This window comes from Oncorhynchus mykiss, chromosome 18, assembly GCF_057628025.1.
Source record: "Oncorhynchus mykiss isolate SJ-2025 chromosome 18, ASM5762802v1, whole genome shotgun sequence".
In the NCBI taxonomy this organism is placed as follows: domain Eukaryota; kingdom Metazoa; phylum Chordata; class Actinopteri; order Salmoniformes; family Salmonidae; genus Oncorhynchus; species Oncorhynchus mykiss.
Window position 1 is genome coordinate 80292494 of NC_143039.1, and position 26121 is coordinate 80318614.

The 26121-nt window shown below is 47.4% G+C and overlaps 1 protein-coding gene across 1 annotated transcript in view; it reads right to left on the reverse strand.

The window, feature by feature from the left end:
* Window positions 1-26121, reverse strand: part of LOC110515436 (angiopoietin-2) — a 74213-nt gene that overhangs the window by 43740 nt on the left and 4352 nt on the right. Inside the window, exons 2-3 of the mRNA XM_090209441.1 lie at window positions 23377-23532; window positions 12241-12362 (exon numbers count right to left, since the gene is read on the reverse strand). Coding sequence (XP_090065567.1) covers window positions 12241-12362; window positions 23377-23532 — 278 coding nt within the window. The remainder of the gene's footprint in view (window positions 1-12240; window positions 12363-23376; window positions 23533-26121) is intronic.

Here is a 26121-nt window from a genome sequence, read left to right on the forward strand (position 1 = left end):
AAAACTCAAAATTCATCATCGTTTGGGAAACAACAAGCCTGAAACCTTGAACAAAGACTGGTGACATCTAGTGGAAGACATAGGAATTGCAATCTGGGAGCTTGAATTGGATATTCATTCCATTGTAAGAGCATGGGCTCACAAAAAAAAAAAAAAAAAAAATCTGTTTGAATTTGAATTGCATTTTCTCCTACCATATCAATTGTGTTGTAGTCTCGTACATTATTTTTTACATTTCTACAAACTTCAAAGTATTTTCTATCCAATGGTGTCACTTATATGCATATCCTGGCTTCTGGGACTGAGTAACAGGCATTTAACTTTGGCAGTTAAACTTTGGGCACGTGAGTCAGACAGGAAGCGGATAAAAAATAGCCTCAAGACGTTAATCCCCCTGCACAGTCCCTGCAGCCGGACAGTTTTATCTTCTAGAAAGACATGCTGTCAGCTCAACTATATAAAGCTGTTGCTCATTCAGCCGATAGAAACTTTCAACCGGTTCTCTCCACTAAGCAACAAATCAGAGCCTTCTCAGGTCTCTCCTACGACCGTTACCCGCTATATTAGACTTAAAAAGTATCATCCAGCGATCATACCATTGTTTACCAGGGGGCAGGGCTACCGACGTGAAGGCTAATCTGAAGATGGTGCTGGCTGAGGCTAAAACTGGCCAGTGTAGAGATATTGTTATCCACGTCGGCACCAGCGATGTTAGGATGAAACAGTCAGAGATCACCAAGCGCAACATAGCCTCAGCATGTAAATCAGCTAGAAAGCGCGACAGCTAAGTCTCACAACTCAATCGCTGGTTGAGCACTCCCAAAATATTGAATTTGTAGATAATTAGCCCTCTTTCTGGGACTCACCCACAAACAGGACCAAGCCTGGTCCGCTGAGGAGTGACGGACTCCATTCTAGCTTAGGAATGCTCTCATCTTATCTACCAACATAGACAGGGCTCTAACTCCTCTAGCTCCACAATGAGAGAGCCTGCTGCCTGGCCTGCACCCTGTTATCCAGTCTGTCAGCTTAGTGGAGTCTGCCACTAGCACAGTCAGTGTTGTCAGCTGAGCTATCCCCATTGAGACTGTGTCTGTGCCTTGATCTAGGATGAGCAAAACTAAACATGGCAGTGTTGGTGTTTGCCTTATCAATCTCACTGGAATAAAGACCTCCTCCATTTCTGTCATTATTGAAAGAGATTGTGATATCTCACATCTCAAAATAGGGCTATTAATGTTAGATCTCTCACTTCCAAGGCAGTTATAGTCAATGAACTAATCACTGATCATAATCTTGATGTGATTGGCCTGACAAACATGGATTAAGCCTAATGAATTTACTGTGTTAAATGATGCCTCACCTCCTGGCTACACTAGTGACCATATCCCCCGTGCATCCCGCGAAGGCGAAGGTGTTGATAACATTTTTGAAAGCCACATTTTAATTTACCAACAAACAAAAAAATGACGTTTTCATCTTTTGAGCTTCTAGTCATGAAATCTATGCAGCCTACTCAATCACTTTTTATAGCTACTGTTTACAGGCCTCCTTGGCCGCATACAGCGTTCCTCACTGAGTTCCCTGAATTCCTATCGGACCTTGTAGTCATGGCAGATAATATTCACATTTTTGGTGACTTTAATATTCACATGGAAAAGTCCACAGACCCACTCCAAAAGGCTTTTGGAGCCATCATCGACTCAGTGGGTTTTGTCCAACATGTCTCCGGACCTACTCACTGCCACAGTCATACTCTGGACCAAGTTTTGTCCCATGGAATAAATGTTGTGAATCTAAATGTTTTTCCTCATAATCCTGGACTATCAGACCACCATTTTATTACATTTTGAAATCGCAACAAATAATCTGCTCAGACCGCAACCATCAAAACCCATGCTAGAAATCTCAGACAAACCAAAGATTCCTAGATGCCCTTCCAGACTCCCTCCACCTACACAAGGACATCGGAGTTCAACAATCGGTTAACCACCTAACTTAATTTAACCTTGCATAATACCCTAGATGCAGTTGTAACCCTGAAAACAATAAACATTTGACACAAAAAAATGTGCTCCCTGGTGAACAGAAAATACCCCTGAAGCCCTGAAGCCCTGAAGCTTAAAGAAAATTGGAAATGGAAATGGAAATGGCGCTCTACCAAACAGGAAGTCTTCCGACTATCTTGGAAAGACAGTACCGTACAATATCAAACAGCCATCACTGCTGCTCCATCATTCTATTTTTCAACCTAATTGAGAAAAATCCCCAATGTATTTTTAATACAGTCGCAAAGCAGCATTCAACATCTAGGACATAGACAGGACACATTCAACAAGAGAGCAAAGCTAACTAAAAAGACTATACCATCTAGGACACAGACAGGACACATTCAACAAGAGAGCAAAGCTAACTAAAAAGACTATACCATCTAGGACACAGACAGGACACATTCAACAAGAGAGCAAAGCTAACTAAAAATACTATACCATCTAGGACACAGACAGGACACATTCAACAAGAGAGCAAAGCTAACTAAAAATACTATACCATCTAGGACACATTCAACAAGAGAGGATAGCTTTTAGCTTTCACTTTCTTGAGAAAACACACAGAGAAATATATATGTTGCAGATTACTCATGATTATCGAAAACTTCCGATTACTCCTTTGTAGAAGTCCATAACGTGAAATAAATTAAACATCCCAAGGTTAATGCTGTAGATATGGTTATGAGGGAGTGTGAGACTATTGAAACATGTAACTTCCAGAGTTTTATTGTTGTTGTTAATATAGTTTACAGCTAAAAGTGCTGCTGTTGCTAGCTAGCATGCCTTTCTGTGATGCAGACGGTTAGCTGAGCTGCCGACTGGTGCTGGTGTTGCATTATGGGCCACTAAGGTCCGAATGGGATAGAGGCGATTTCAGTGTTTTTGGACATGAGTTGTTGTATTTTGGTACTGTCAACACTGAAAGCACCTAGCAATGTATTGGGAGAGGTGAGACAGGATACGTGTTTTTACCTTTCTTCATGCTCCTGTGTAGAACAACTTGTCAGATGGTACATTGGAGACTGATGTGTTCCTGTCCTGTCTTTTCACAGATCGACCTAAAAACCAAAAAGAGCCGTGGTGTCGCTCTTCATTCTCCTGTGGAGACCGCTACATATTGAATCTCCTCCCGAACGTTTTAGAAAAAAGCTGTTACTCACTACCTTCCTGTAGACAGAATAATGTATACGGATATGCTTCAGTCTGGTTTTAGACCCCATCATAGCACTGAGACTCCACTTGTGAAGGTGGTAAATGACCTTTTAATGGCGTCAGACCGAGGCTCTGCATCTGTTCTCGTGCTCCTGGACCTTAGTGCTGCTTTCGATATCATCGATCACCACATTCTGTTGGAGAGATTGTAATCCCAAATTGGTCGACACGGACAAGTTCTGGCCTGGTTTAGATCTTATCTGTCTGAAAGTTATAGATTTGTCCTCTGACAAATCAACTGTAAATTTCAGTGTTCCTCAAGGTTGCATTTTAGGATCACTATTGTTTTCACTATATATTCTACCTGTTGGTGATGTCATTCGGAAACATAATATTAACTTTCACTGCTATGGGAACGATGCACAGCTGTACATTTCGATGAAACTTGGTGAAGCCCAAAATTGCCCTCCCTGGAAGCCTGTGTTTCAGACATAAGGAAACAGAGATGCTAGTTCTAGGTCCCAAGAAACAAAGAGATCTTCTGTTGAATCTGATTATCAATCTTGATAGTTGTACAGCTGTATATTTCAATGTCTATCTGTGTTATTCCTGTCTCTTTCTCTGTGTTTGTGCTGATTGGGGGCAGGTGGATCTGATTAGGTCGTTAAGGTGACAAATTGCACCTGGGTTTGGGATAAACTAGGAGATAAAAGGTCCTGGTCTCTCTCTCACACACACCCTGAAAGCCTGTGTTTCAGACATAAGGAAGTGGATGGTGGAAAATATTTGACAAAACTTAGACAAAAGAGATGCTGTGAGGGAATATTTCAAGGAGAGTTTTTTTTCCGTAGTCTTAACATTGCAAAAAAAACAAATGTTTTGTCAAAAAAATGATGCAGATCCTTTAGTCAATTGTAGATTAGACTCCTGCGGTGCTCTACCTTCTGGCACCTTCCGGATAAAACACTAAAACACTAAATAAAATTCAGTTATAAACACGGCTGCTAGAATCCTGACTAGAACCACTTTATCGTATTACTTAAGTGCTAGCCTCCTGTGCTAGCCTCCCTACACTGGCTTCCTGTCAAGGCTAGGGCTGATTTCAAGGTTTTACTGCTAACCTACAAAGCATTACATGGGCTTGCTCCTACTTAGCTGTACGATTTGGTCCTGCAGAACATGCCTAAACATACGCTACGGTCACAAGACGCAGGCCTCCTAATTGTCCCAATAATGTCTAAGCAAACAGCTGTAGGCAGGGCTTTCTCCTATAGAGCTCAATTATTATGGAATGGTCTGCCTATCCATGTCCAGACGCAGACTCGGTCTCAACCTTTAAGTCTTTAATGAAGACTCATCTCTTCTGTAGGTTCTATGATTGAGTGTAGTCTGGCCCAGAGGTGTTAAGGTGAACGCAAGGCACTGGAGGAACAAACCACACTTACTTTCTCTGCCTGGCCGGTTCCCCTCTCTCCACTGGGATTATCTGCCTCTGCTCCTATTACGGGGACTGAGTCACTGGCTTACTGGTGCTCTTCCATGCCGTCCCTACTAGGGGTGCGTCACTTGAACCGGTTGAGTCGCAGATGTGATCTGCCTGTCCGGTTTTGTGCCACCTCTGGCTCATGCGGTGGGGGAGATCTTCATGGGCTATACTCAGCCTTGTCTCAGGGTAGTAGTTTGGTGGTCTGTTGATATCCATCTAGTGGTGTGGGGGCTGTGCTTTGAAAACGTGCGTGTGGTTATATCCTGCCTGGTTGGCCTTGTCCGGAGGTATCATTGGACAGGGCCATAGTGTCCCCCGACCCCTGTCTCAGTGTCAAGTATCTGCTGCAATATTCTGTGCCAGGGGGGCTTAGTCTGTTATATCTGGTGTGATTCTCCTGTCTTATCTGGTGTCCTCTTTGAATTTAAGTATGATCCCTCTAATTCCCTCTCTCCCTTACCCCCTAGAGGACCTGAGCCTTAGGATCATGCCTCAGGACTACCTGGCCTGATGACTCCTGGCTGTCCCCAGTCCACCTGGTTGTGCTGCTGCTCCAGTTTCAACTGTTCTGCCAGCGGCTAGGAAACCCTGACCTGGACGTGCTGTTGTTGACTCTCTCTCTCTCTGCCGCACCTGCTGTCTCGACCTCTGAATGCCTCGACCTCTGAATGCCCGGATATGAAAAGACAACTGACATTTACTCCTGAGGTACTGACTTGTTGCTATAACAACTGTGATTGTTATTTGATCCTTCTATAAACGTTTGAACATCTTGTAGAACAATCTGGCCTTAAATTGTCATGTACACTTATCTCCACCCGGCCCAGCCAGAAGAGGCCAGAAAGCAACCTGTAACCAAAATATCCAAACACTCTTAGATAACTTCCTGGACACCACATTCACTCACAGTGAAGAAGGCATCAATCTAGCAGCACAAAACATCAACTATATATTCAGGCAAATGGCAAAAGAAGCACAAATGAAATAACAAAAAAGACTGCAGATGACAACAGGTTTGATGCAGATTGTAAAATTAAGGAAAAAAACAAAAGCACAGAGACCCAAATAATGGTTAATTGCGCCTTCTTCCTTCTGTGAGACTTTAAAATTCTATAAACGTACACTCAGAACCAAAAAAAGCACAGTACAACAGCAGGCAGCTGATACTGAGTCCATAAACACAAACAACTTCTGGTAAAACTGGAAAAAGCCAAATAAAAATTGAAACGAGGAATTAGCGATACCGTCACGCCCTGACCTTAGACCTGCCCTGTTAATGTCTCTATTTGGTTTGGTCAGGGTGTGATTTGGGGCATTCTAGGTTTCGTTTTCTATGATTTTGTGTTTCTATGTTTTGGCCGGGTATGGTTCTCAATCAGGGACAGCTGTCTATCGTTGTCTCTGATTGGGAACCTTTTTCCTTCATTTCTGTGTGGAAAGTTGACTTTGTTTATGGCACAGCTTTTAGCTTCACGGTTTGTTGTAGTGTTTGTTTTGTTCGGCGTCTTTTCAAATAAAAAGAAAATGTACACTGCACCTTGGTTCTTTCAAAAGCTGTGACAAAATGGTGACATGGGATGGGACAACCCATCTACAACACTGTTCAATTTGATGTCAACGCAGAATAATTCCAAATTAAGGATAAATCCATTGGACTCCCAAATTATTGAACAGGAGCTCTATAAGAAACTTCAGGCCTCAAAATTTAAAAAGCAAGACCTCATGACATGCTAAATGAGATGCTCAAATTCACTAGTGCGAATTGGCTATATTATAACTGTTTTAATTTGATCCTGAGTGTAGGTTATTTCCCTGACATCTGGACTCATAACCCCAATCTTTAACCTCAACGGAGACAAACCCGAACAGTTAGAGGCATTTGTGTGAACAGTAACCAGGGGAAGATTTTCTGTAGTATTATAAAATGTAAGCGTTCTATACTTCCTTAATAAACACAATGTCTTGAGTAAAAGCCAAATTGGATTTATACCAAAACATCGCACAACTGATCATATTTACACCCTACACACCCTGATAGATAAACATGTCCAACAAAATTGTACCAAAATATACGCTTGCTTTATCGACTTCCAAAAAGCATTTGTGTAACGGCTGTTGGAAGTAGTGGAGGACCAAGGTGCAGGTACGTGTTCATCTTTATTTATTGAACTGAACACTGAATAACAAAGAACGAAAACCAAAACAGTTCTGTCTGGTGCAGAAAGACACAAAACAGAAAACTACCCACACCACACAGGTGGGAAAAGGCTACCTAAGTATGGTTCTCAATCAGAGACAACAATAGACAGCTACCTCTGATTGAGAACACCCGGCCAAACACACAGAAATAGAAAACATAGAACCCACAACATAGATTACCCACCCCAACTCACGCCCTGACCAAACCAAAATAGAGACATAAAAAGATCTCTAAGGTCAGGGCGTGACAGTACCCCCCCCCCCCCCCCCCCCCCCAAAGGTGCTGCCGCAAAACCTAAACCTATAGGGGAGTGTCTGGGTGGTCATCTATCTGTGGTGGCGCCTCTGGAGTGGGGACCCTCGACGCAGGCCCCGGACTGGGGACCCTCGCAGGGGGCCCCGGACAGGCGGGAGACTCCGGCAGCTCCGGTCAGGCAGGAGACTCTGGCAGCAGGCTGGGGAGACATACAGGTGGCCTCCTCCTTGGCCGAGTCACCAGACACACTGGGCCGTGGAGGCTCACTGGCGGTCTCGAGCGCAGAGCTGGCCCCACCCGTTCTGGCTGGATGTCAGCTTCCACCCGACAGCGGGACGCTGGCACCGAGCACACCGGCCTGTGAATACTCGGCCGAGACACAGTGCGCATCACCCCATAGCACGGGGACCAATCCCATGCTTGCCACGGTAAGCGCGGGGAGTGGGCTCAGGTCTCCAACCGGACTCTGCCACACTCCCCGTGTACCCCCCCCAAAACAATTTTTCTCCTCCTTGCCAGCCGTGTTCCCTACTCCATTCTCCGTTAACCCTCCTCGCACTGTTCCAGAGAATCCCAGGCAGGCTCCGGCACTCTCCCTGGGTCGACCAACCACCTTTCTACCTCCTCCCAGGTTCTCATAGTCCAAATAGCGCTGCTCACCTGTCCAGGAGTCCCTTTCACCACGCTGCTTGGTCCTTTGGTGGTGGGTAGTTCTGTAACGATCGTCTGTGGACGAAGGTGTGGACCAAAGAGCAGCATGGTACGTGTTCATGATTTTTATTTGACTGAACACTAAAACACAAAATAACAAAGTAAATAAACAAAACCGAAACAGTCCTGTAAGGTGCAGAAAACACTACCCACAAGACACAGGTGGGAAAAGTTTACCTAAGTATGGTTCTCAATCAGAGACAGCGATAGACAGCCCTCCTCTGATTGAGAACCACGCCCGGCCAAACACACAGGAATAGAAAACATAGAACACAAAAACATAGAAAGCCCACCCCAACTCATGCCCCGACCAAACCAAAACAGACATAAAAAGGATCTCTAAGGGCGTGACAAATTGATTCTCCCTCGCATACAGCACTGTTCTACAAAGCTATTGAAAGTAGTGTAAGGGGTAAAACACATTACATAATTAAATCAATTTATAGTGGCAATACGTGCAGCATTCAAATTGGCAAGAAAATAACATAATTCTTTAACCAGGTGCGGGGCCTTCGCCAGGGTTGCAATCTGAGCCCTGCACTCTTCAACATTTACATGAACACCGTATTTGGCCAATTGGTTGGTATCCACAATTCAGAGGTTAAATGCCTGCTCTTTGCAGATGACCTATGCCTGCTGTCACCTATAGCTCATGGCCTACAGACTGACAAAAAAACTGAGTTGCATCTGACTCAGCTCTGCACCTGCTCTCAGCCACACAGACTGACACAAGCTGCATCTGACTCAGCTCTGCTCCTCACCAGCTCTCAGCCACACAGACTGACACAAGCTGCATCTGACTCAGCTCTGCACCTGCTGTCAGCCACACAGACTGACACAAGTTGCATCTGACTCAGCTCTGCACCTGCTCTCAGCCACACAGACTGACACAAGCTGCATCTGACTCAGCTCTGCTCCTCACCAGCTCTCAGCCACACAGACTGACACAAGTTGCATCTGACTCAGCTCTGCACCTGCTCTCAGCCACACAGACTGACACAAGCTGCATCTGACTCAGCTCTGCTCCTCACCAGCTCTCAAATAGCTTTCCCAAGTCCTAAATGATACCCTATTCCCTATGTAGCCCATTGGGCCCTGGTCAAACGTAGTGCACTATATAGGGAATAGGGTGCCTAGGCCCTAGTCAAAAGTAGTGCACTATATAGGGAATAAGGTGCGTTTTGGGGCGTATGTCTTACCTCCAGCTCACTGCTGTGTTTGTGCCCTTGGACAAACCCGGAGCTCAACTGGAATTGATTTGCACGTCTCATCATGCTGTTTATCCTAATGCCTTCTTGGTGACAGAACACTTGAAGATGTTTCACATCCATTCTTCTCCCAGTGTTCCCCAACAATGCCATACTAATCCCATTGTGTAAACAGTGTCACAACTAAATCCGTTGGTGGCCTAGTTGTTATTTTTCTCTTTAACGGAAATAAAAGAAGTAGCCAATCCCAAGGATACTGCAGTAAACTCAAATGTTTTTGCAAGCAATTTCTAGGAAAAAAAGCAATCTGTTTTTTAAAGATGGAGGGGGGGTAACGAGTAGGAGTTCACAGCAAGGCCTCATGCCTCCAAGCATACAAGGTAGCCCCATAGATCATAATACGTCATTCTATCAGTAGCTACTTCCCTCACAAGCAGACTGTTTACGTCCTTTACAGCTACTGGAACGGTTGTGTCTGTTTGCCCTTCTGAAGATGTACTTGTTTGTTTTACAGATATCGTGATCAGGTCATTCACATGAAGTGTGTGTGTGTGTGCCTGTGTGCATGTGTGCGTGTGCCTGTGTGCATGTGTGCGTGTGTGTGTGTGTGTGCCTGTGTGCGTGTGTGCGTGTGTGTGTGTGTGTGCCTGTGTGTGTGTGCCTGTGTGCGTGTGCCTGTGTGCATGTGTGCGTGTGTGCGTGTGTGTCTGTGTGCCTGTGTGTGTGTGTGTGGCTGTGTGAGTGTGTGTGTGTGGCTGTGTGGCTGTGCGTGTGCGTGTGCGTGTGTGTGTGTGTGTGTGTGTGTGTGTGTGTGTGTGTGTGTGTGTGTGTGTGTGTGTGTGTGTGTGTGTATAGTCAGGGTCAAGAGGTTCAGCAGGGCCAGATTTGGGGCAGCTGTCATCATCTGATCACTCTGTTATTCTACCACTCTAACTACGTCCCAAAAGGAACCCTATCCCCTATACACTACTGTTGACCAGAGGGTTCTATGTAGGGAATAGGGTGCCTGGGCCCTGATTAATAGTAGTGCACTATGTAGGGAATAGGGTGCCTGGGCCCTGGTTAATAGTAGTGCACTATGTAGGGAATAGGGTGCCTGGGCCCTGGTTAATAGTAGTGCACTATGTAGGGAATAGGGTGCCTGGGCCCTGGTTAATAGTAGTGCACTATGTAGGGAATAGGGTGCCTGGGCCCTGGTTAATAGTAGTGCACTATGAAGAAGGAAACATAAACCACATGTTCAAATGTATCTCATGTTGAGAGGTACTGCAGTGAGGGGGAGGGGGATCACCAAAATAAAGCTGCTTCCTATCCAACTCGAGTGGAATGCTTCCGCTCAGTGTTTGAGATCAATTGACACCCTTTTATTTTCAACTGCCAAACCCTTACGCAACACTGCACTTTGTATACCAGGGTTGGCTGGCCTTCTCTAGTCACTCGTAGGCTCAGTCACTGGTATACTGTTATTTACAAAGCCATTTTGGGTTTACTACCTTTTTATTTGGGCATTGTTATTGTTCAGAAATGTGGTGGGTACTCTCTTCGTTCGCTGGACTTTATCCTGCTAACTGTTCCAAATGTCCGAACTGAGTTTGGTAAAAGGGCTTTCATGTCCTCTGCACCATCGTCTTGGAACACCTTACAAAATACTTTTAAACTGGAAGAACTTGTCCCGATCGGTGTTTTTAAATCACTGATGAATGATCTTGAGACTGATTCCCTGATCTGTCAATGTTTTTAATTTGCTGTTTTTGATTTTGTTATATTCTTGTGAATTCTATGGTTTTTACTAGATTACTTGTAGTTTTCATGTTGTTTGTCTGTAATTTTTGTAATGACTTGGTGCTGTCTTGGCCAGGACGCTCTTCAAAAATAGATTTTAAATCTCAATGAGCCCTTCCTGGTTAAATAAAGGTTAAATAAAATAAAATAAAATAATTTAAAACATTTAAAAAGCCAAATCTGCAATATTTTCCAATGTAATAATAATAATCATAGATTATTGGGACAGTATTTCAACTTTATTTTTTTGTTCATTTGAAAAATACAACTTTATTGAGTACACCGTCACATGCACAAGTTAGACCTTGATTCAGTTGCTACGACACCAATAGGAAAAAAAATCATAAGCAAAACCCTGCCTACAGTTAACCCAAAATGAAGGATCCATTTTTAAAAGTATTAAAACCCAGGGTTGGCAGGTACAGATGTTATTTCTTTCACACACGCTGCCTCTCTCCCTCCCCACTGAGGGCGTGGTGGATAGGGCCCTCTGAGGGCATGGTGGACAGGGCCCTCTGAGGGAGTGTTGGATAGGGCCCTCTGAGGGTGTGGTGGATAGGGCCTTCTGAGGGAGTGTTGGATAGGGCACTCTGAGGGAGTGTTGGATAGGGCCCTCTGAGGGTGTGGTGGATAGGGCCCTCTCAGGGAGTGTTGGATAGGGCCCTCTGAGGGAGTGTTGGATAGGGCCCTCTGAGGGTGTGGTGGATAGGGCCCTCTGAGGGAGTGTTGGATAGGGCACTCTGAGGGAGTGTTGGATAGGGCCCTCTGAGGGTGTGGTGGATAGGGCCCTCTGAGGGAGTGTTGGATAGGGCACTCTGAGGGAGTGTTGGATAGGGCCCTCTGAGGGTGTGGTGGATAGGGCCCTCTGAGGGCATGGTGGATAGGGCCCTCTGAGGGAGTGTTGGATAGGGCACTCTGAGGGAGTGTTGGATAGGGCCCTCTGAGGGTGTGGTGGATAGGGCCCTCTGAGGGAGTGTTGGATAGGGCCCTCTGAGGGAGTGGTGGATAGGGCCCTCTGAGGGAGTGGTGGATAGGGCCCTCCGAGGGAGTGTTGGATAGGGCCCTCTGAGGGTGTGGTGGATAGGGCCCTCTGAGGGAGTGTTGGATAGGGCCCTCTGAGGGAGTGTTGGATAGGGCCCTCTGAGGGAGTGTTGGATAGGGCCCTCTGAGGGAGTGTTGGATAGGGCACTCTGAGGGAGTGTTGGATAGGGCCCTCTGAGGGCGTGGTGGATAGGGCCCTCTGAGGGCGTGGTGGATAGGGCCCTCTGAGGGCGTGGTGGATAGGGCCCTCTGAGGGTGTGGTGGATAGGGCCCTCTGAGGGTGTGGTGAATAGGGCCTTCTGAGGGTGTGGTGAATAGGGCCTTCTGAGGGTGTGGTGGATAAGGCTGCTGTACCTGCTTTTATCATTGAGTCGTGAGATCTCCTGATTCTGCTGGAGGACGTGTTTCTCTAGACGGTTAGTGAACAGAGAATACTCTAACAGCTGGATCTCCATTCTACTGGTCTGGTTCAGCACCTGGGGAGGGAGGCAGGGAGGGGGGAGCGAGGGAGGGGGGAGTGAGGAAGGGGAGAGTGAGTGAGGGAGGGGGGAGTGAGGGAGGGGGGAGTGAGGGAGTGAGGGAGGGGGGAGTGAGGGAGTGAGGGAGGGGGGAGTGAGGGAGTGAGGGAGGGGGGAGTGAGGGAGGGGGGAGTGAGGGAGTGAGGGAGGGGTGAGTGAGGGAGGAGGGAGGGAGGGAGGGAGGGAGGGAGGGAGGGAGGGAGGGAGGGAGGGAGGGAGGGAGGGAGGGAGAGAGGGACGGGAGGGAGGGAGGGAGGGAGGGAGGGAGGGAGGGAGGGAGGGAGGGAGGGAGGGAGGGAGGGAGGGAGGGAGGGAGGGAGGGAGGGAGGGAGGGAGGGAGGGACCGAAAGATAGGTAAGAGTTAAAAAATAGGAGTTATTTATTTACCTGACAAAGACCATTAAGATCAAGATGCTGTTAAGGATATCTTTCTAATCTAACACCAAGACATCTGGATTACATTACTTCCTCAGAGATTATTGAGTAAGAGGGCATTTGCATTCTTAACAGCTCCACATCAGAAACAGCTAGATAAACAGGGAGGGCTCCTGTTATACAATGTCAAATATCAGTTAGCAAAGTTTGACAATTGCAATCTGGCCTACAATCTTATCTTATTTTAGCAGCTAGCCTGATAACCAACCAGTTAAAATATTTGGACATCATGGATCCAGAGAGAGAGAGAGAGAGAGAGAGAGAGCCTGATAGAGGAACTTGTGATAATACCAAAACACATCATCCTGTCATAACAGCACTACGGTACAACTAAGGACCATCTGTGTTATGACTCCACGTTGGCTGTTTGAACTGGCTGATGGTCAGTCACCTAATTCAACTCAGCATGTCAATCAAAGTGTTTCTGCTGAAAGACAACAGATCTCAGAGCAGTGGTCAACATCTTGGTCACCACACCTTGTCCTGGAGTGGCACAGGATCTCCTTCTAATTACAAAGAAACCAGGGACAACTAGCCTAATCAATGACTTACACCGGGGACAACTAGCCTGATCAATGAATAACACCAGGGACAACTGGCCTAATCAATTAATCACACCAGGGACAACTGGCCTAATCAATTAATCACACCAGGGACAACTGGTCTAATCAATAAATCACACCAGGGACAACTGGCCTAATCAATCAATCACACCAGGGACAACTAATCTAAAACACATGGGACACCTTGGTCTGCTCTAAAACACCTGGGACACCTTGGTCTGATCTAAAACACCTGACACACCTGGGACAACTTGGTCTGATTTAAAACACCTGGGACACCTTGGTCTGATCTAAAACACCTGGGACACATGGGACACCTTGGTCTGCTCTAAAACACCTGGGACACCTGGGACACCTTGGTCTGATCTAAAACACCTGAGACACCTGGGACACCTTGGTCTGATCTAAAACACCTGAGACACCTGGGACACCTTGGTCTGCTCTAAAACACCTGAGACACCTGGGACACATGGGACACCTTGGTCTGCTCTAAAACACCTGAGACACCTTGGTCTGCTCTAAAACACCTGAGACACCTGGGACACCTTGGTCTGCTCTAAAACACCTGAGACACCTTGGTCTGCTCTAAAACACCTGAGACAACTGGGACACCTTGGTCTGATCTAAAACACCTGAGACACCTGGGACACATGGGACACCTTGGTCTGCTCTAAAACACCTGAGACACCTTGGTCTGCTCTAAAACACCTGAGACACCTGGGACACCTTGGTCTGCTCTAAAACACCTGAGACACCTGAGACACCTTGGTCTGCTCTAAAACACCTGGGACAACTTGGTCTGATCTAAAACACCTGAGACACCTGAGACACCTTGGTCTGATCTAAAACTCCTGAGACACCTGAGACAACTTGGTCTGATCTAAAACTCCTGAGACACCTTGGTCTGATCTAAAACACCTGAGACACCTTGGTCTGATCTAAAACACCTGAGACACCTGAGACAACTTGGTCTGATCTAAAACTCCTGAGACACCTGAGACACCTTGGTCTGATCTAAAACACCTGAGACACCTGGGACACCTTGGTCTGCTCTAAAACACCTGAGACACCTGGGACACATGGGACACCTTGGTCTGCTCTAAAACATCTGGGACACCTGGGACACCTTGGTCTGCTCTAAAACACCTGGGACACCTTGGTCTGCTCTAAAACACCTGAGACAACTTGGTCTGATCTAAAACACCTGAGACAACTTGGTCTGCTCTAAAATACCTGAGACAACTTGGTCTGCTCTAAAATACCTGAGACACCTGGGACACCTTGGTCTGCTCTAAAACACCTGAGACAACTTGGTCTGCTCTAAAATACCTGAGACACCTGGGACACCTTGGTCTGCTCTAAAACACCTGGGACACCTGGGACACCTTGGTCTGCTCTAAAACACCTGGGACACCTGGGACACCTTGGTCTGCTCTAAAACACCTGGGACACCTGGGACACCTTGGTCTGCTCTAAAACACCTGGGACACCTTGGTCTGCTCTAAAACACCTGGGACACCTTGGTCTGCTCTAAAACACCCGAGACACCTTGGTCTGCTCTAAAACACCTGAGACACCTGGGACACCTTGGTCTGATCTAAAACTCCTGAGACACCTGGGACACCTTGGTCTGATATAAAACACCTGAGACACCTGGGACACCTTGGTCTGCTCTAAAACACCTGAGACACCTGGGACACATGGGACACCTTGGTCTGCTCTAAAACACCTGAGACACCTTGGTCTGCTCTAAAACACCTGAGACATCTGAGACACCTTGGTCTGATCTAAAACACCTGAGACACCTGGGACACCTTGGTCTGCTCTAAAACACCTGAGACACCTGGGACACATGGGACACCTTGGTCTGATCTAAAACACCTGGGACACCTTGGTCTGATGTAAAACACCTGAGACACCTGGGACACCTTGGTCTGATCTAAAACACCTTGGTCTGCTCTAAAACACCTGAGACACATTGGTCTGATCTAAAACACCCGGGACACCTGGGACAACTTGGTCTGCTCTAAAACACCTGGGAAACCTGGGACAACTTGGTCTGCTCTAAAACACCTGAGACACATTGGTCTGATCTAAAACACCTGAGACACCTGGGACACCTTGGTCTGATCTAAAACACCTGAGACACCTGGGACACCTTGGTCTGCTCTAAAACACCTGAGACACCTTGGTCTGCTCTAAAACACCTGAGACACCTGGGACACCTTGGTCTGATCTAAAACTCCTGAGACACCTGAGACACCTTGGTCTGATCTAAAACACCTGAGACACCTTGGTCTGATCTAAAACACCTGAGACACCTGAGACAACTTGGTCTGATCTAAAACTCCTGAGACACCTGAGACACCTTGGTCTGATCTAAAACACCTGAGACACCTGGGACACCTTGGTCTGCTCTAAAACACCTGAGACACCTGGGACACATGGGACACCTTGGTCTGCTCTAAAACATCTGGGACACCTGGGACACCTTGGTCTGCTCTAAAACACCTGAGACAACTTGGTCTGATCTAAAACACCTGAGACACCTGGGACACCTTGGTCTGCTCTAAAACACCTGAGACAACTTGGTCTGATCTAAAACACCTGAGACAACTTGGTCTGCTCTAAAATACCTGAGACAACTTGGTCTGCTCTAAAATACCTGAGACACCTGGGACACCTTGGTCTGCTCTAAAACACCTGAGACAACTTGGTCTGCTCTAAAATACCTGAGACACCTGGGACACCTTGGTCTGCTCTAAAACACCTGGGACACCTGGGACACCTTGGTCTGCTCTAAAACACCTGGGACACCTGGGACACCTTGGTCTGCTCTAAAACACCTGGGACACCTGGGACACCTTGGTCTGCTCTAAAACACCTGGGACACCTTGGTCTGCTCTAAAACACCTGGGACACCTTGGTCTGCTCTAAAACACCCGAGACACCTTGGTCTGCTCTAAAACACCTGAGACACCTGGGACACCTTGGTCTGATCTAAAACTCCTGAGACACCTGGGACACCTTGGTCTGATATAAAACACCTGAGACACCTGGGACACCTTGGTCTGCTCTAAAACACCTGAGACACCTGGGACACATGGGACACCTTGGTCTGCTCTAAAACACCTGAGACACCTTGGTCTGCTCTAAAACACCTGAGACACCTGAGACACCTTGGTCTGATCTAAAACACCTGAGACACCTGGGACACCTTGGTCTGCTCTAAAACACCTGAGACACCTGGGACACATGGGACACCTTGGTCTGATCTAAAACACCTGGGACACCTTGGTCTGATCTAAAACACCTGAGACACCTGGGACACCTTGGTCTGATCTAAAACACCTTGGTCTGCTCTAAAACACCTGAGACACATTGGTCTGATCTAAAACACCCGGGACACCTGGGACAACTTGGTCTGCTCTAAAACACCTGGGAAACCTGGGACAACTTGGTCTGCTCTAAAACACCTGAGACACATTGGTCTGATCTAAAACACCTGAGACACCTGGGACACCTTGGTCTGATCTAAAACACCTGAGACACCTGGGACACCTTGGTCTTCTCTAAAACACCTGAGACACCTTGGTCTGCTCTAAAACACCTGAGACACCTGGGACACCTTGGTCTGCTCTAAAACACCTGAGACACCTGGGACACCTTGGTCTGCTCTAAAACACCTGAGACACCTTGGTCTGCTCTAAAACACCTGAGACACCTGGGACACATGGGACACCTTGGTCTGCTCTAAAACACCTGAGACACATTGGTCTGATCTAAAACACCTGAGACACCTGAGACACCTTGGTCTGATCTAAAACACCTGAGACACCTGAGACACATGGGACACCTGGGACACCTTGGTCTGATCTAAAACACCTGAGACACCCGAGACACCTGGGACACCTTGGTCTGTTCTAAAACTCCTGAGACACCTGAGACACCTGGAACAACTTGGTCTGATCTAAAACACCTGAGACACCTGGGACACATGGGCCACCTGGGACACCTGGGACACCTTGGTCTGATCTAAAACACCTGGGACACCTAGGACACATGGGACAACTTGGTCTTCTCTAAAACACCTGAGACACCTGAGACACCTGGGACAACTTGGTCTGATCTAAAACACCTGAGACACCCGAGACACCTGGGACACCTTGGTCTGTTCTAAAACTTCTGAGACACCTGAGACACCTGGAACAACTTGGTCCGATCTAAAACACCTGAGACACCTGGGACACCTGGGACACCTGGGACACCTTGGTCTGATCTAAAACACCTGGGACACCTGGGACACATGGGACACCTGGGACACCTGGGACACCTTGGGCTGATCTAAAACATCTGGGACACCTTGGTCTGTTCTAAAACTCCTGAGACACCTGAGACACCTGGAACAACTTGGTCTGATCTAAAACACCTGAGACACCTGGGACACATGGGACACCTGGGACACCTGGGACACCTTGGTCTGATCTAAAACACCTGGGACACCTAGGACACATGGGACAACTTGGTCTTCTCTAAAACACCTGCGACACCTGAGACACCTGGGACAACTTGGTCTGATCTAAAACACCTGGGACACCTTGGTCTGATCTAAAACTCCTGAGACACCTGGGACACATGGGACACCTTGGTCTGCTCTAAAACACCTGGGACACCTTGGTCTGCTCTAAAACACCTGGGACACCTGGGACACCTTGGTCTGTTCTAAAACTCATGAAACACTAGAGACACCTGGGTCTGATCTAAAACTTCTGGGACACCTTGGTCTGATCTAAAACACCCAAGACACCTGAGACACCTTGGTCTGTTCTAAAACACCTGAGACAACTTGTTCTGATCTAAGACACCTGAGACACCTTGGTCTGCTCTAAAACACCTGAGACACCTGGGTCTGCTCTAAAACACCTCAGACACCTGGGTCTGATCTAAGACACCTGGGACATCTTGGTCTGCTCTAAAACACCTGAGACTCCTGGGTCGGATCTAAGACACCTGAGACACCTTGGTCTGCTCTAAAACACCTGAGACACCTGGGACACCTTGGTCTGATCTAAAACACCTGAGACACATTGGTCTACTCTAAAACACCTGGGACACCTGGGACACCTTGGTCTGATCTAAAACACATGAGACACCTGGGACACCTTGGTCTGCTCTAAAACACCTGAGACACCTGGGACACATGGGACACCTTGGTCTGCTCTAAAACACCTGAGACACCTTGGTCTGCTCTAAAACACCTGAGACAACTGGGACACCTTGGTCTGATCTAAAACACCTGAGACACCTGGGACACATGGGACACCTTGGTCTGCTCTAAAACACCTGAGACACCTTGGTCTGCTCTAAAACACCTGAGACACCTGGGACACCTTGGTCTGATCTAAAACACCTGAGACACCTGGGACACCTTGGTCTGCTCTAAAACACCTGAGACACCTGAGACACCTTGGTCTGCTCTAAAACACCTGGGACAACTTGGTCTGATCTAAAACACCTGAGACAACTTGGTCTGCTCTAAAATACCTGAGACACCTGGGACACCTTGGTCTGCTCTAAAACACCTGGGACACCTGGGACACCTTGGTCTGCTCTAAAACACCTGGGACACCTGGGACACCTTGGTCTGCTCTAAAACACCTGGGACACCTTGGTCTGCTCTAAAACACCTGGGACACCTTGGTCTGCTCTAAAACACCCGAGACACCTGGGACACCTTGGTCTGCTCTAAAACACCTGGGACACCTGGGACACCTTGGTCTGATATAAAACTCCTGAGACACCTGGGACACCTTGGTCTGCTCTAAAACACCTGAGACACCTTGGTCTGATCTAAAACACCTGAGACACCTGAGACACCTTGGTCTGATCTAAAACACCTGAGACACCTGGGACACATGGGACACCTGGGACACCTGGGACACCTTGGTCTGATCTAAAACACCTGAGACACCCGAGACACCTGGGACACCTTGGTCTGTTCTAAAACTCCTGAGACACCTGGGACACATGGGACACCTTGGTCTGCTCTAAAACACCTGAGACACCTTGGTCTGATCTAAAACACCTGAGACACCTGAGACACCTTGGTCTGATCTAAAACACCTGAGACACCTGGGACACATGGGACACCTGGGACACCTGGGACACCTTGGTCTGATCTAAAACACCTGAGACACCCGAGACACCTGGGACACCTTGGTCTGTTCTAAAACTCCTGAGACACCTGAGACACCTGGAACAACTTGGTCTGATCTAAAACACCTGAGACACCTGGGACACATGGGACACCTGGGACACCTGGGACACCTTGGTCTGATCTAAAACACCTGAGACACCCGAGACACCTGGGACACCTTGGTCTGATCTAAAACACCTGAGACACATTGGTCTACTCTAAAACACCTGGGACACCTGGGACACCTTGGTCTGATCTAAAACACATGAGACCCCTGGGACACCTTGGTCTGCTCTAAAACACCTGGGACACCTGGGACACCTTGGTCTGCTCTAAAACACCTGAGACACCTTGGTCTGCTCTAAAACACCTGAGACAACTGGGACACCTTGGTCTGATCTAAAACACCTGAGACACCTGGGACACATGGGACACCTTGGTCTGCTCTAAAACACCTGAGACACCTTGGTCTGCTCTAAAACACCTGAGACACCTGGGACACCTTGGTCTGATCTAAAACACCTGAGACACCTGGGACACCTTGGTCTGCTCTAAAACACCTGAGACACCTGAGACACCTTGGTCTGCTCTAAAACACCTGGGACAACTTGGTCTGATCTAAAACACCTGAGACAACTTGGTCTGCTCTAAAATACCTGAGACACCTGGGACACCTTGGTCTGCTCTAAAACACCTGGGACACCTGGGACACATTGGTCTGCTCTAAAACACCTGGGACACCTGGGACACCTTGGTCTGCTCTAAAACACCTGGGACACCTGGGACACCTTGGTCTGCTCTAAAACACCTGGGACACCTTGGTCTGCTCTAAAACACCTGGGACACCTTGGTCTGCTCTAAAACACCCGAGACACCTTGGTCTGCTCTAAAACACCTGAGACACCTGGGACACCTTGGTCTGATCTAAAACTCCTGAGACACCTGGGACACCTTGGTCTGATATAAAACACCTGAGACACCTGGGACACCTTGGTCTGCTCTAAACCACCTGAGACACCTGGGACACATGGGACACCTTGGTCTGATCTAAAACACCTGGGACACCTTGGTCTGATCTAAAACACCTGAGACACCTGGGACACCTTGGTCTGATCTAAAACACCTTGGTCTGCTCTAAAACACCTGAGACACCTTGGTCTGATCTAAAACACCCGGGACACCTGGGACAACTTGGTCTGCTCTAAAACACCTGGGAAACCTGGGACAACTTGGTCTGCTCTAAAACACCTGAGACACCTTGGTCTGATCTAAAACACCTGAGACACCTGGGACACCTTGGTCTGATCTAAAACACCTGAGACACCTGGGACACCTTGGTCTGCTCTAAAACACCTGAGACACCTTGGTCTGCTCTAAAACACCTGAGACACCTGGGACACATGGGACACCTTGGTCTGATCTAAAACACCTGAGACACCTGAGACACCTTGGTCTGATCTAAAACACCTGAGACACCTGAGACACCTGGGACACCTTTGTCTGCTCTAAAACACCTGAGACACCTAAGACACCTTGGTCTGATCTAAAACACCTGGGACACCTGGGACACATGGGACACCTGGGACACCTGGGACACCTTGGTCTGATCTAAAACACCTGAGACACCCGAGACACCTGGGACACCTTGGTCTGTTCTAAAACTCCTGAGACACCTGAGACACCTGGAACAACTTGGTCTGATCTAAAACACCTGAGACACCTGGGACACATGGGACACCTGGGACACCTGGGACACCTTGGTCTGATCTAAAACACCTGGGACACCTAGGACACATGGGACAACTTGGTCTTCTCTAAAACACCTGAGACACCTGAGACACCTGGGACAACTTGGTCTGATCTAAAACACCTGAGACACCCGAGACACCTGGGACACCTTGGTCTGTTCTAAAACTCCTGAGACACCTGGAACAACTTGGTCCGATCTAAAACACCTGAGACACCTGGGACACCTGGGACACCTGGGACACCTTGGTCTGATCTAAAACACCTGGGACACCTGGGACACATGGGACACCTGGGACACCTGGGACACCTTGGTCTGATCTAAAACACCTGGGACACCTGGGACACCTTGGTCTGATCTAAAACACCTGGGACACCTGGGACACATGGGACACCTGGGACACCTGGGACACCTTGGTCTGATCTAAAACACCTGAGACACCCGAGACACCTGGGACACCTTGGTCTGTTCTAAAACTCCTGAGACACCTGGAACAACTTGGTCTGATCTAAAACACCTGAGACACCTGGGACACATGGGACACCTGGAACACCTGGGACACCTTGGTCTGATCTAAAACACCTGGGACACCTAGGACACATGGGACAACTTGGTCTTCTCTAAAACACCTGAGACACCTGAGACACCTGGGACAACTTGGTCTGATCTAAAACGTCTGGGACACGTTGGTCTGCTCTAAAACACCTGGGACACCTTGGTCTGATCTAAAACTCCTGAGACACCTGGGTCGGATCTAAGACACCTGAGACACCTTGGTCTGCTCTAAAACACCTGAGACACCTGGGACACCTTGGTCTGATCTAAAACACCTGAGACACATTGGTCTGCTCTAAAACACCTGGGACACCTGGATGGACACCTTGGTCTGCTCTAAAACATCTGGGACACCTTGGTCTGCTCTAAAACACCTGGGACACCTGGGACACCTTGGTCTGTTCTAAAACTCATGAAACACCTGAGACACCTGGGTCTGATCTAAAACTTCTGGGACACCTTGGTCTGATCTAAAACACCCAAGACACCTGAGACACCTTGGTCTGTTCTAAAACACCTGAGACAACTTGTTCTGATCTAAGACACCTGAGACACCTTGGTCTGCTCTAAAACACCTGAGACACCTGGGTCTGATCTAAGACACCTGGGACATCTTGGTCTGCTCTAAAACACCTTAGACACCTGGGTCGGATCTAAGACACCTGAGACACCTTGGTCTGCTCTAAAACACCTGAGACACCTGGGACACCTTGGTCTGATCTAAAACACCTGAGACACATTGGTCTGCTCTAAAACACCTGGGACACCTGGATGGACACCTTGGTCTGATCTAAAGCACCTGGGACACCTTGGTCTGATCTAAAACACCTGGGACACCTGGGACAACTTGGTCTGATCTAAAACACCTGAGACACCTGAGACACCTTGGTCTGATCTAAAACACCTGAGACACCTGAGACACCTTGGTCTGATCTAAAACTCCTGAGACACCTGGGACACCTTGGTCTGCTCTAAAACACCTGAGACACCTGGGACACATGGGACACCTTTGTCTGCTCTAAAACATCTGGGACACCTGGGACACCTTGGTCTGATCTAAAACACCTGGGACACCTGGGATACCTTGGTCTGCTCTAAAACACCATACATTGAAAGTTGAATCAGGTGTTTCGTTGCAGGGCTGAACCTAAACCCTGCCAAGTCCTGTAGTTATTTCCAACCATCGTTGTAGACCTCTGAATAATCATCAGTCCAGTACCCATCATCTTTGTTTTATTTTAACTTTATTTAACTAGGCAAGTCAGTTAAGAACAAATTCTTGTTTTCAATGATGGCCTAGGAACAGTGGGTTAACTGCCTTGTTCAGGGGCAGAACGATAGATTTGAATCTTGTCAGCTCGTGGACTCGATCTTGCAACATTTCGGTTACTAGTCCAACGCTCTTGCCACTAGGCTACGCTGATCTACATATGGAAGAGGTTAGAGGTTCAGATCTGGTCCACCTGATTGGCTTACCTTGGTCTCCACATCTGTCAGTTTGAGGGTCTGCTCAGCTGATTTGCTGAGGAGGTTGGTCCCGATCTCCAACATGGCCGCCGTCTGGGTGTGAACAGCGTTCCTCTTCATCTCCTCCATCGCAGAATGCAGGTTTTCCTGGATGGACCTCTCCAGCTGGAATACAGGGAATAATAGGAACATGGTCAGGAGAGAGATATACAGGGAATACCAGGAATATGGGCTGGAGAGAGAGGTTTACAGGGAATAGCAGGAATATGGCCAGGAGAGAGAGAAATACAGGGAATACCAGGAAAACGGCCAGTAGAGAATACCAGGAATATGGTCAGGAGAGATAGAGATACAAGGAATACCAGGAAAACGGTCAGGAGAGAATACCAGGAATATGGTCAGGAGAGATAGAGATACAGGGAAAACCAGGAAAATGGTCAGGAGTGAGAGATATACAGGGAATATGGTCAGTAGAGAGAGATATACAGGGAAAACCAGGAATATGGTCAGGAGAGAGAGAGATATATGCAGGGAATACCAGGAATATGGTCAATAGAGAGAGATGTACAGGGAATACCGCGAATACGGTCAGGAGAGAGATATACACGGAATACCAGGAATACTGTCTTGAGAGAGATAAACAGGGAATACTAGGAATACTGCCATGATAGAAATATATTCAGGGAATACCAGGAATATTGTCAGGAGAGAAAGATGTAATGGAAATACCAGGAATATTGTCAGGCGAGAGACATACAGGGAATACGGTCAGGAGAGAGAGATATACAGGGAATACCAGGAATATTGTCAGGAGAGAGACATACAGGGAATACCAGGAAAACGGTCAGGAGAGAGAGATATACATGGAATACCAGGAATATGGTCAGGAGAGAGAGATATACAGGGAATACCAGGAATATGGGCTGGAGAGAAAGACACAGGGAATACCAGGATTTTGTAAGGAAGGAGAGATTCAGGGAATACCATGAATATGGTCAGGAGAGAGAGATATACAGGTAATACCAGGAATATGGTCAGGAGAGAGATATACAGGGAATACGAGGAATATGGTCTGGAGAGAGAGACACACAGGGAATACCAGGATTTTGTAAGGAGAGAGAGATACAGGGAATACCATGAATATGGTCTGGAGAGAGATATACAGGGAATAGCAGGAATACTGTCAGGAGAGAGAGAAAAACAGGGAATACCAGGAATATGGTCAGGAGGGAAAGATATACAGGGAATACCAGGAATATGGTCAGGAGAGATAGAGATACAGGGAATACCAGGAAAATGGTCAGGATAGAGACATATAGGGAATACCGAGAATACGTTCAGGAGAGAGCGATAAACAGGGAATAACAGGAACATGGTCAAGAAAGAGCGATATGGAGGGAAGACCAGGAATATGGTCAGTAGAGAGAGAAATACAGGGAACACCATGAACATGGTCAAGCGAGAGCAATATAGAAGGAATACCAGGAATATGGTCAGGAGAGAGAGATATACAGGTAATACCAGGAATACGGTAAGGAGAGAAAGATATAGAGGGAATACCAGGAAGATGGTAAGGAGAGAGATAAACAGGGAATACCAGGAATAAGGTCAGTGGAGAGACATACAGGGAATACTTTGATAGACATGGGAATCTCTGTACAGACCAGACAGGGAGGTATTCAGAGGCTCTATACAGACCAGACAGGGAGGTATTCAGGTATTCACAGACTCTATACAGACCAGACAGGGAGGTATTCAGGCATTCACAGACTCTATACAGACCAGACAGGGAGGTATTCAGGTATTCACAGACGCTATACAGACCAGACAGGGAGGTATTCAGGTATTCACAGACGCTATACAGACCAGACAGGGAGGTATTCAGAGGCTCTATACAGACCAGACAGGGAGGTATTCAGAGACTCTATACAGACCAGACAGGAAGGTATTCAGAGGCTCTACACAGACCAGACAGGGAGATATTCAGAGACTCTATACAGACCAGACAGGGAGGTATTCAGGTATTCACAGACTCTATACAGACCAGACAGGGAGGTATTCAGGCATTCACAGACGCTATACAGACCAGACAGGGAGGTATTCAGAGGCTCTATACAGACCAGACAGGGAGGTATTCAGAGACTCTATACAGACCAGACAGGAAGGTATTCAGAGGCTCTACACAGACCAGACAGGGAGATATTCAGAGACTCTATACAGACCAGACAGGGAGGTATTCAGAGGCTCTATACAGACCAGACAGGGAGGTATTCAGAGGCTCTATCCAGACCAGACAGGGAGGTATTCAGAGGCTTTCCCAGCAGAGGTTATAAGGCAGCGTTTCCCAAACTTGGTCCTCTGCTCCCAGAGGGGTGCACGTTTTGGTTTCTGCTGTAACAGTATACTGCTGAAACAAACGATCAAGGCTTGATGATTAGTTGATTGTTTGAATCAGCTGTATAGTGCTGGGGCAAAAACCAAAATGGTCACCCAGGGGAGGGGGTTGTTGGGGGGGGGGATCAGGTTAGTATTGTGGTAAAGGTAAACTGATCCCTGATCTGTGCCGAAGGGAAACTTCTGTCCAGGTGCTTCCTGTTTTTATCAACAGCGAGGTCAGGGGTTATGTCTCTTACACAGTACCAGTCAAAAGTTTGGACACACCTACTCATACCAGGGTTTATCTTTATTTTGACTATCTTCTACATTGTAGAATAATAGTGAAGACATTAACACTGTGAAGTAACACACATGGAT